This window comes from Perca fluviatilis, chromosome 16 (genome assembly GCF_010015445.1).
Source record: "Perca fluviatilis chromosome 16, GENO_Pfluv_1.0, whole genome shotgun sequence".
Taxonomy (NCBI): domain Eukaryota; kingdom Metazoa; phylum Chordata; class Actinopteri; order Perciformes; family Percidae; genus Perca; species Perca fluviatilis.
Genome location: NC_053127.1, coordinates 13,661,249 through 13,673,475, shown reverse-complemented (window position 1 = coordinate 13,673,475; position 12,227 = coordinate 13,661,249). Strand labels below are relative to the sequence as shown.

The window sequence follows — 12,227 nt, the reverse complement described above, 5'->3', positions numbered from 1 at the left end:
AACACAACTTGGCGGAGCTCAAACACAAAACGGTCTTGCCGAGCACACATACGTAACGGCGAAGAAGATATACGCCAAGTAGCGTCTACACTGCCGGGAAGAAATAAGACGAGGAAGATGCAAGGCAAGATGAATGTAGAGCTGCTGGTCTCGTTGGGGTCGGAACATAAAGCACTTTATGACAAACGCAACAGCGACTACAAAAATCTTGACAAAAGAGAACTGCTATGGAGTGGTATTGCAGAGCAAATGGGCCTTGATGGTGAGTTTCATTTCACTTAATTGTCTTTCATGTACATAGGCTTGTAACTTTTTCCCACAAACGTTTGACAATCGCCATCGTTTGTGTGCTGTAGTGGAGGAGGTAAAACAGAAATGGAAAAGCCTGCGAGATACATATACAAGAAAAAGCGCCATGTAATGTCAGGGAATGAATTTGCATGTTTACTTGGCTCATCGTCTGCGAAAATCGCTTGGGTGTGAACACAAAAAACGCGTTGGAAAAACGCTGGCGAATAACGCGCGCCGATATTCGTCCCGGTGTGTACGGGCTTTAAGACTCCAATAATGACTGCAACAAAGTAAACCTTTCCTCTGCAGTTTCTGGGACTACACCCAGACATACTACACTTTGTTGTTCTATCACTTTGTTGCACACACAATAAGTCTAGCATGACAGAGGTTTACAAAGCATGGATGTCTCAGTTGAGGGTTTCACTTAACAGTGCTTCATAGTACCTCTGATGCTGGACACATTAAGTGTATTTGTAATATAAAATACATTTATGGCCCACTGTCTCTTGATATCCTTTAAGGAGCACTTATGGTTTGTCATTTAGATGCAGACAGTAAATCATTGCTTCGTTGCTTATCAAGGGCTAGACACTGTCCGAATGTCCTCTTATCTTTTCATTTTTGCTTTCCCTTTCTTTATATAGTTCCCCCTTGTACGTACTAAAGATTTCCATCTGACTGCAGTGTTTACCCTCCAGGATAATAAAGTCTATATCTCACACCACACTAATACATCATCAATTGTTGATTGTGTGCAGGGTTCATATGGCTTCCTTTACTCTACCTCTTATTTACCATTACTGTTCTGTACCTCCTCTCCTCTCCTTTCTGGCTTTATGCTCCTCTCCTCTACTTCAGGGAATTAGATGGATCAGCTAAGTGTTGTACTAAATGAATGATTCAGACATTAAAGAGACAGCCACAGTTGCCATGACGACTCACTGGGCATCTCTCACTATTGTATTCAGAACCGATATCTGGATGACTACTGGCTGTAAGGTGTTATGTGAGTATGTGAAATGCATGCATACATAAGTGAGTGCATAAGTGCCTGTATATGTGAGGTATGCAGTACTGGCAAGATACAGAACAGGAAGTGGCTAAACATAAATGATGAAAGCTGAGAGATGAAGCCATAACACATATATCATAATACAGTTCTCCAATTATAAGTAATAATCCAATATATCAGCATATGAAATAAGTGTACATTGTGCCACTTTCTACTGATTGATGTAACCTTGAATTGATTCAAACTATAATGAAAACTGTTTATTTGCTGCTTTACACAGATGGCAAAAAACTATTCATTTTGATTAATGTGTTCCTAAAGGGCAGGTTCTTTTTCACTTTCTCTGATCGAAAATAGCTTTACTTTTATTTCCTTTAAAACAATAATGCAAACAATGCTGCCCCTCTGACTCAACCGACTAAAATCTGCCTAACTGATATGTTACTGGTTTGCAGTTTGCTTTATGTGCCATCAGAATATCTAATTTCCACAGGAAATCGATCTAGTTAAAGATGCAAGATACTGTTAATATGCTGATTCATTACAACTTTGATGAGCATAGGCAAACCAACCATAGATCTCATGAAACATGGGTCACTTAATTTAACAACAAACAGCAGTACACCTTATCAGATACACAACATTTGGTAAAAAAACAATCCCTCTCATAAAGCAGAATGGGAAAGTGCGACCAAAGCTTCAACAGTCCCTTACCTGTTACTGCAGCTACCTGACACTGGGTAATTACCCAGGAGCAGAGACGACACTGGTGGCAGGAAGTCCCATACTCACACGCACACACACACACACACGCACGCCGGCAATTAGCTGTAAAGGTCCATTGAACAGTAATGAGGCATCAGACACTATCTAGGGGAGAGTGGGCAGGGGGGAGAAAAGGAAATGAAATAAAGGAAAATGAAAAGTAAAAAGAGTCGGTTGAGGAAATGTTACTGTGTGGGTGCAGAGGGAACCTCTAAGACCTCCAGTTCAAGTCACTTTGTTGTTAAGAGCTTAGCTGGAGGTCTCTCACCCACTTGGCTGTCAGAGAACGACAGGCTCCCCTTGTAAAAACGATATCTGATCTCAGCAAGATCATTTGTGCAGATTAAGGGCAAACTTGAGAAACATGAAAGATCAAACCTTGACAGGAGCTGCCAGGCAGCAAGCATCAGGGCTCTCTTAGAGCTTCATTGGATGCATGCAAGGTGTAAAATGGAGACAGAGCTCAACGGGAATAATATTTATCCAGCTGCATTTCTGCATTGTGCGTAATGCGCAGTGTTATACAATTCAAATGAAATGTTTCAAATGTGATTTCAGTTTTTCTGCAAGTGTGTTGCTGAAATGACAACCCCTGCCTTCTACAAATGTATGTACAAATGTTTTATATGCAGTTAATTTGCAACAGTAACCACATTTGTGTACTAAACGGAATGCCGTCCGGATTTCTTAATACAAAAAAGTCTGCAGTGACTTGAAGCATGAGCTTTACTTTATTAACATTTTAAAGAAACCACAATCTTTTCTTTACATTAACCAAAGTGCTATTATTGCCTAAACCTAACCACACAAGGGATTCAGAATGTGAACCCTGGTATTTCAGGAGCACCCAACTCCCTGCAACTTCTATGCGAACTAAATCGTTGCACTGCCTGTGAACATAATTGAGGCGGCAATTATGTTTCTTTCCACAATTGTTTTGGTAAAACAGATTAGTACTATATGATTTCTATGAGACAGGGTTGGAAGTGAATAAGTGATTAGTTGATTCAACGAAACAATACAACTCAAAAATGGAAAACTAAATAGAAGAAGTTCCCCTCTGCCATAGCAACTCTGAATACCCCACTAATTACAGGGATGCACTTACCCATAAGTCCATCTATCATATGTACTTTATATGTAAGGATGTTGAGGGGTGCTTTTACATGGGTGTCTCTAAGTGTAGTGTTCAGGTACATATGATCCTGAGGCATGAGTAATGCATGCAAATGTCCCCCTTGGGATTAATACACTTTAACTATGACAATATTATCTATTATTGTCCTTAGTCTGTTAATACCATGCCATGTGTGAATAAAATAATTTGCTCATAATGTGGTCACAGTTCCATTAATCTATATCGACAATGTTTCACTTCCGGGATTGTCCCTCATTTCGGCCGGGTGTTCGTCACCTTCCACTTTCTTTGTGTTGTCATTTTAAACTCTGGTGGATTAATGAGGACTATGGTTAACTGCTCCTCAGATCTCTGCAGGGTAAATCCAGACAGCTACATAGACTATCTGTCCAATCAGAGTTTTCACTTAAACAACTAAAACAACCTTTGAACGTGCACGTTCCACCAAAACAAGTTCCTGCCCAAGGTTATTTTGCAGAGGCACCGTTGCTCCGACCGTCCCTTAACGCTGCCCCAGAGATTGGGATTGGTTTAAAGAAATGCCAATAAACCAGAGCAGGTTTTTCTGCCATCCCAGAATGCTGTGTGGACTAGCCAGTCCCTCCTCCCCAGTGCTGTAGAGGTAGGTCTGGCAATGAGAGACTACAGTTCCATAAATGCAAAGATTTGCTTGCTTTTCTCTGTTCATTTTTGATGGCTTTGTGTTAAGCATTACCGGTGCACCTCGAAAAACTGTATTGGCCCCATACAGTGTTGGGGAAGTTACTTTTAAAAAGTAGTGTTTGCTCGTTACTCCTTAAAAAGTAATGTTACTTTACTTAGTTACCCCCTACGGAGTTTTTACTTTACTTGTTACTTTTATGTTACTTTTAAAAGCAGGCGCCTCTGGCAGAGACTGAAGTTAACTGTATAAAAACTATCTTTGACCATAAAGCCAATCTATGGTTTATCAGTGAAGTGTCTGAACTACACTGCAGACTGGATTCTCTACTCACAGAGTGACGGCTGATTGATTATGAACGAGTCCAGGGTGGGTTGAATGCACATCAGCAGGTCATCGGCGTTACACGGTGTTAGTGTATGTAGGCTAATGCCTGTGCCGGTCGCGCAACCACGATGGTCCGTGCATTGTCGTAGACACATGCAGCCTCTTTTCTGGAAATCCTTGCATGTCCGTGCAACCGACACAAGTCCACAGCGGTCCGCTGCGTGTATGTATGAGGCCATCTCCACCGCATCCATCTGTGAGGTACTCAGCTTTGTGTCTGCCTGGCTCAGAGCCCCGTCCAGCAAAAAGCCACAAAGCTTAAAAGGCTCTCAAAAGTTAGCTTTGTTTGCCAGCCTCTGTCACGTCCCGTGTGGATCTTGTGAGCTGAGAAGGCAGTGTCGCTGTCAAATCTGTCCCTGGGAAAAGTAACGTTGCGCCGAATTGAAAAAGGAAATACGTTTCATTACGAAAATTTGCAGTAGTAGCGCGTTACACTACTTTTTACCCGAAAAAAAAGTAGTTACGTTACTGTAACACGTTACACCCAACACTGGCCCCATAACACTTCACTCTCTACACCTCTTCCGGTTCGTAAAATTACGAATCCCACTATGGCCATGCCAAGACCCGCCCTACGAAGCAGCTCGATTGGTTGGGGTTAGGCATTTGACCTATTTACCATTTACCATTACCATTTGAGTAAAGTTTTCCCATAGATGTATATATCTATGAAGTTTTCCAATGACTTCTCAGGAGAACTATAAAGGACTGATAAGATTGCTTTGTCGCATGGTACAACAACAATCACCTGAAGCTCAATATCAGCAGGATCAAAAAGCTGGCATTGGACTACTAGAGGAACAGGAGGTCCTGGTTACCATCCAGGGAGATGAAGTGGAGAGGTTGGACTCATATACAGGTACCTTGGGGTCCAAATCAACAAAAAGCCAGCTCTGTGGTCAGGCTGGAACTGGATAGTCTAGAATCAGCGGCAGAGAGGAGGCTGAAGGACAAAATCAAAGCCATCCTGGATAACCCCTCCATGACGAGCTGTAGCAGATGGGCAGCTCATTCAGCCACTGCATCATCCGACTCAGGTCCAAAACGGAGTGCTTCAGGCACTCCTTTGTGCCCACTCCCATCAGATTATACAACAGCAGTGGAAACCACAGACTGCCATCACTCTGAAAATTAATGATTTAAATAGAAAGAAAATAACTCATAGTTGTGGATAGATTAAATGTTTTTCTGATTCAGACATTTCCTGATGTTATAGAGCCATGCTTCATTTTAAACAAAAGTGTACTACTCAGCATTTCTATGTACAGTAGTTTCATGTAATTTTTTTTTTTACATGTAAAATCCCAATTCCATGTGTGATGTTCAAGTGATTATATATTCACATCACCAATACCATCAACATTATCCAGAATTGGTGGTGTGAATATATAATTACTTAAAAATAATTACTCCTTCAATAGATTGTTTTATTGATCCCAACCCATTTCTTCAACTACTTGTCAAACATAAAATGCATTGAGAAACACGGCCCAGAACCCCGCAGGCAGGCCTGTACACTGTAGGTAGCCAAAGACTCATACACACCTGTATACATCCTTCTCTTCAAACAACAAACCTGTTGACCTCTATCTGACACTGGTTGCTCTTTGTCTCTCACCAGCAGACCAATTAAAACCATCTCATTTTCTTTCCTCCATTTCCACTTTCTCTCAGAGAGGCAGAAAAGTATCTTCTCCCTTCTTCCACCACTGGCTTTTATCTAATCTTCCTCCATTTTATTCACTCTCCTCCTCCTCCTCCTCCTCCTCTTTCCTGACCACTCTACTTCACTCTCTTGATTAATCAGACCTGCTGAGTGGCCCTGCTAGTGCAGCCCAGCATCTCCATATAATTCCACTATTAATAGGACTCATGGAAAACAAATAAGACTCACAGTGGGAGGGGGAAGATAAAGAGAACAAGCTTGGAAGGGGAGAACTGCATGTGGGAGAAAGATGGAGGAACAGGAACAAGAAAGAACTAGCCTGGTCCAAATTAGATGCTCACCAGCTGTGTGTTTTTGCAGGTAATTAAAAGCAGGACCACTGGCTCATTGCGCGCCACCTTAACAACTAATAGTTCTGTTAACATACACTAACAAGGTCTGCAACTGTATAGTTAGGTGCTCAAGTAAATCGCTATTAGTCCAATAAACATGGTTAACTTTAGAAATCACTCTGAGGAGGATATCAGCAATCGACATCAATTTTAAAGCTATCAAAATACAATTTTGTTTTTTAGAGAAAACTTGCAGTTGTAAGATCGGTTTTTTGACTATAATAACAAAATGAGGCCTCTAGTTTCATAGCGATAAAATTGAAGGGTAACAGCCGATAACGCTGCTTTGGTGTATCGATCCTTACATTGGTGTGTAATGACTTCACTTAAAGTGTTTAGACTTGTGTAGTCGCACCTGCGGTACACAACTACTGTAGCAGACAAAATCTCTTCCCAATTCTTCTGAAGAGCCTCTAGATAGGGCACACAGACTAACATATAAATATGTTATCTATATAACATTAAACCTGTATCATATCAGAAAGATATGAGCACATGGTTGTGCAGCTACAACAGTAGTACTGCACTGTCAGCCCATGTGTGCTATAACATGTAATTAAAACTATTAATTCATTCATACAGTCATGTATTCAAGTTTCACATCAGATACAAAAATATAAAAAACAAAACTTCCAATAAGAGATTCTTCTAGTTTGTAATTGAATTTGTCTAGGTATCTTTTCATTTGAACAGCTAAATGTTGTACAATTATACAAACATATCATCGCAATACAATACCACAGAAAGTCAATTAGCAACCCTGAATTATCACCCTGCTCTACGACCAGTGTTTTCCCGTTTCTAACTGTATAATCTGTATTGCTTTCCAATTGGACTGGCACCATCCACTTTGTAGCCATAAGGATGTTTCCATGATGTGCTAAACATTTATTCAATAAATACACAAACACAGAACAACTCCAGATATGGTGTAAAAGCCAATATTATGAAGTCTAGCGCTGATATGTCAGACTTCACATTTACAAGAGGTTACTTGCCATACATAATGCATGCGCAGTCCATGTATCACAACAGGGCACCTTTATATATACGACACTTGTATCCACAAAGGAGCTCTGACCTTGTGTGACCGTATATATTATATCTGCAGGCTTGAGACATATCTTAATGTGCATGCTCACCTATCAGCTTCAGTGCTAATGCACTGTTGTCTTTTACCAAATGGTTAATGTGAATCATCTCGGCTCTGGCATCAGTGCCAACGTCCGCGAGGCAAATTCCTGCACATTTATTATAGTGTAATTACAGTGGTTCTAATTCGGCTACAAAGGGCACATGTACAAGCCATGCACTCCTACACAATGCTGACACTGTAATAAATATTAGGAAACAGAGCCCTGTGAAACCATACACCAGGACACTACAGAGCTGATTTAAAGTCATTATGGTTTTATCTCTGTCCTGCAATATGCTCTATGGCCGAGAGAAGGTTGATTATTGTCATAGAGCATAGAACACGAGGTAATTCTCTCTGGGGGTTTTTAAATCACTGTAAACCAAATACCATTTGGGTCTGGTAGGACAAAACTAGCAATCACAGGATGTTACATTATGTTCTGGAAACTTGTGATGGACATTTGTCACTAATTTCTAACAAAATAAAAGATAAAAAAAAAACAACAACAAATTAATCGATAATATAATCATTGGTTGCAGCTCAAGTAGAATTCGAATTTTAGCGTTATATATTGTGAATTTAATTGTGAAGTCACTTTAGCACTCTGACAAGCACTATTAAGAAACGATTTATCAATACACGGTTTAGTAGTTAGTGGTTAGTAGTAATGTGAGTCATCAGTGTTTTTTTCAAGACTTATGAATTATGAATTAATATGAATTAAACACACTGTAAAGTCATACAATGGTTAGTTTTTTCTTCAGTGTACTCCAATTAGCCTCAAGAGCTGATCTGATAACTGCTGCTAATTAGTTGGCTGAGCACAACTATGATTCGCTTATTAGGATAGGGAAATCAACTCACCAGTCTCCTGCTCACTCTGCTAGTCTGGCCGGTCAAGGTTTTTCAAATGTAAACATCAGAGATAACACAGAGGAAAGGTGAAGATGGCTATCGGCTACGATCCCGACTACGTGGGCAAGCAAGACCATCTATGGTCCATCTCCATCTCTACAAAGGGGCACCGAGGCAAGCATGGAGGAATTGAGCATCGACTGTGGCTTCTCTGCTGCGCATCCTGATAGCCAGACACTTTTTCAGTGTGCTGATCTGACGCCCATATTCTGCTTTAAGATGAATCATGCACAAGCTGAAGGAGTTGATGGGATAACATTTCACTGGGAGTGTACCTTGTACGATTTATGTGACAAATAAAAATTGATTGATAGATTTGGGTGGCAACAGAACAGACCTTGAGCGTTGTGGTTGTTAAGGTGTATACATTAAATAAAGCAAAGACAACAAAGCGAACAAGACAACACAATCACCGTTTCTTAACAGCACAAGTTCAGTGACTAGGAGCAACAATGAAGCTGGAGTTGTCTTTTGGGGTTTTGTTTCTTACATCAAAGCCGCCGAAAAGAAAGAAAGTATCAACAGAGGAGGATTCCTTTTTTTTTTCTCCAACATATTATAGGGTCTCCAAAACATGGCCAAAGCTTACATTTCAAATGCATTTCACCTCAGATCAGACAATTGGCCTGACAATAGAATATCAACCAGGGAAAAATACCTTATCACATCATTAAGGTCTATTGTTATTAGTATTCTATTTTCCAAGCTGATGAACATATTGTAAATTTCCACCCTGCTAAACACACCTGTGATTCCTGGCTGGCTGCTCGGAGAGCACCAACTGCATCCCAGGAACGAACACACACACACACACACACACACACACACAAACACACACACACACACACACACACACACACAAACACACACACACACACACATAATCAACATTATCCAGAACACCAGATGCGCCACTCAAAAATAACTACTCCCAATTGGTGTTGCCTTTCTCCAGCCTAATAGTTAACCTTGAGGGTCATCTGATCAATAGCTTGTTTTATTGGTCCCAACCCATTTCTTCAACTGCTTGTCAAACATAAAATGCATTGACAAACACGGCCCAGAACCCTGCAGGCAGGCCTGTAACCTGTAGGTAGATAAATACCATGCAATGTCTGCTCACTGCCCATCTGGAAGGTGAGGGGAGTGTAACGGAATAATAACAGGATGGTTCCCACTAAAACCAGTCATTAGGAGGCTAAATTAGTGGTGGGGCTTAATGGACCCACACAAGCTGAAGGTAGCATCTTAGAAATGGCCACCTGCCACAGCTAACTGCTGGATTCATCAACTTTACTGGATTTTATCACCGCTTTGGATTCAGATCTAGGTTTATTTTACTGCAGTTTAATGTGAGATATGGAAGAGAAAAAGAAGAAAATACAAAGTGTGAGTTTGAAAGAAGCAGCTGAAGCAGGTTGCCATTGCGCAATTTTGATGCTGATGCTACGGTAAAATTTGTGGTGGAATTGCGATTATTGGTCTTAATAAGGTGGAACCTGCCTGTGCTCTCAGCTGCTGCTCCGCCCAAACCCCAAAGGCTATTATGGCTTTTCCAGATGCTATAGTCATGGCTGGGTCTGGGCACATGGGCTATTGTGCAATTATCAATTTATCTGTGGCTGAAACACTTTTATCCTGATGGCTGCTGTGGAGAGGCTGACTGGATGGGAGGTCATCAGGTTGTAAACAGTGGTAACAGGAAGCTGTGTGTTTTGAGTTGTTAAAAGCATGGGTGACATATGTATTGCAGGGTTTTTCAACTAAAGCTAACTAATTTACTACAGTGTGCAAACTGGCCATGTAGCTTAAGCAGAAAATGTACATAGGCAGATAGGATTTAAGTATGTACAATTATAAGGAAATGTATTGGCAAACTGCACCATTTTCCATTTTTCAAGCAGACAGATTTTAAAGACAGGATAACATGGTCTCTGGGACAAATACTTTGTATCTCTGTTTTCTCACAGTAAAGAAAAATTGAAGAAAATAAGAATGATAAAGACTCACGGAAAGCTGTGTAGAACTCATGCAGACTGAGGTGTGCATCGTTGTTGTAGTCGTCGTAGCGCAGCAGGTCCTGCATTGTGCACTCCAGCAGGCTGTCCTCCAGGTGCTCTTTCATAGAGATCTACACACACAAACATGCATGCTGTGTTCAATCATACAGCTGAAGAAAAAAAACTGTACGGAGAACTTGTGGGAAAGTGAGGTGACATAGGTAACTATCATTCACAGCTACACAATTCTCACACCTTATCATAGCCTTTACTTATCTATTCTCTCTTGCTTTCATTTTTATTCTAAGCTATCTGCTGTGAGATAGAACCACATCATGCACATTCGGTATAAATGTAAATCTGACATTTTTAAAGGGAGAGATACTACACACATTTAAAATGTCAGTGTTATTCTAATAGGGTTGCCATGACGTTTTGTATGAATATAAACAGCTGCGCTCAGCCTGTTTCTTAAATTACCGAAGTGAAGAATAATTGAATCGGCCTGTAATGAAAACCTCACATTTGCCTACATTCTGCGTTTAACATATTTTAGTTATTGTATTTTATCTAAATTGTGACTTTGCTGTTTTCTTTTAGAAAACAATACAACATAATAGTGATTAAACCTACAGCTCAACTGTAGGTTTAATCACCTTCTCATGAAAGCTTTCAAATGTTGCGGCTCCAAGTGCTACAAGAAGAGATCATTTGCGTTTCCAGCAGAAGCAGTAGTGATTTGAAATAAACGCCAACCTGAATACCCCAATAATCAGAATAAGATTTCCATCAGATGGAAAATGCCTTATTGTACATAAACAACCAAATCACAGAAACAGACTCATTCTGAGAATAATTGTATTCTGTTTGAAAGTTAAATATGCAATATGTCATGAAAGTGCTGTTTCTGATTGCATTCCATTTTAAGAAAATCTCTACTTTTACTGCTTACACACATGTATACACTGCACTTGAGTTAATTCAAAGATTTTTCTCTGGGAAGACGCACCACTTACTCCTCCATGGTTTGTCATTTACGAGCCATCTCTTCCACTGTAGCGGTGCGTCCTTCTCAGGGGAACCATCTTTGAATAGGTGATGTGAAGCAGTTTTAGGGAGATAAACAAAAGGCTCAGCTTCTGCTCAATAACACCAGTAGCACTTTATTCTATTAAAGCTGCTGCTTTTGTAAAAAAAAAAAAAGATTCCTCGTGCTGGAAAGCTGAATGTCCTTACTGAGGATCATTTTATTAAAGTGCTCAGCCTGGGGAATTTTCCAATCCAGCTCATTACATTTGCAGGTAAAAAAAAACCTGAACAAAAACAGAAGAGATCTCTGCAAAGTTAATGAATGTGTTTGTACAGCAAAGATACAGACTGATGTTACTATATAAAAGCAAAAGACAATAAATGTGTTTGGCCTTCACGAAAGGAAATTTGGGGAATACTGTACTATCCCAGTAAACCATTTAGGGATTTGCAGGTCAAAATACTTTTAGTCATCTTTAAACAGAGCTTCATTTGTTTATAAAGGAGAAGAGCGAGGGAGCTGTTTGTGTTCATTTGAATTTGTGAATCATTATATTGACCTAATATTGTTAACTATGGTACATTTAGTTGAGGCTTGATTGATTCATATATATTTAGCAACATGTGCTGAAAGTGAACTTATAGCTGTACTGAGCTTGACTTTTGGAAAACAGTTTTTTTTCCCCCTACTGATGTTTTTAGTAAGCCATAGATACGGATTTAGTTTCAGGGTTATTTGATTGATTGATTTAATTGATTTGGTGATTGTTTGCCTTTGACCTATTTTCTCAATATTTCCCATTTTCTTTCTACTCTCTAAACAAAGGCTA

General features: G+C 40.0%; 1 protein-coding gene across 3 annotated transcripts in view; it reads right to left on the bottom strand.

Annotated features, from left to right (window-relative positions):
- fstl4 (follistatin-like 4) overlaps positions 1-12,227 on the bottom strand; it is a 243,672-nt gene that overhangs the window by 69,274 nt on the left and 162,171 nt on the right. For all 3 annotated transcript variants that reach the window (XM_039778070.1, XM_039778072.1, XM_039778071.1), the window contains exon 6: positions 10,379-10,499. In XM_039778070.1, the coding sequence (XP_039634004.1) occupies positions 10,379-10,499 (121 nt within the window). The remainder of the gene's footprint in view (positions 1-10,378; positions 10,500-12,227) is intronic.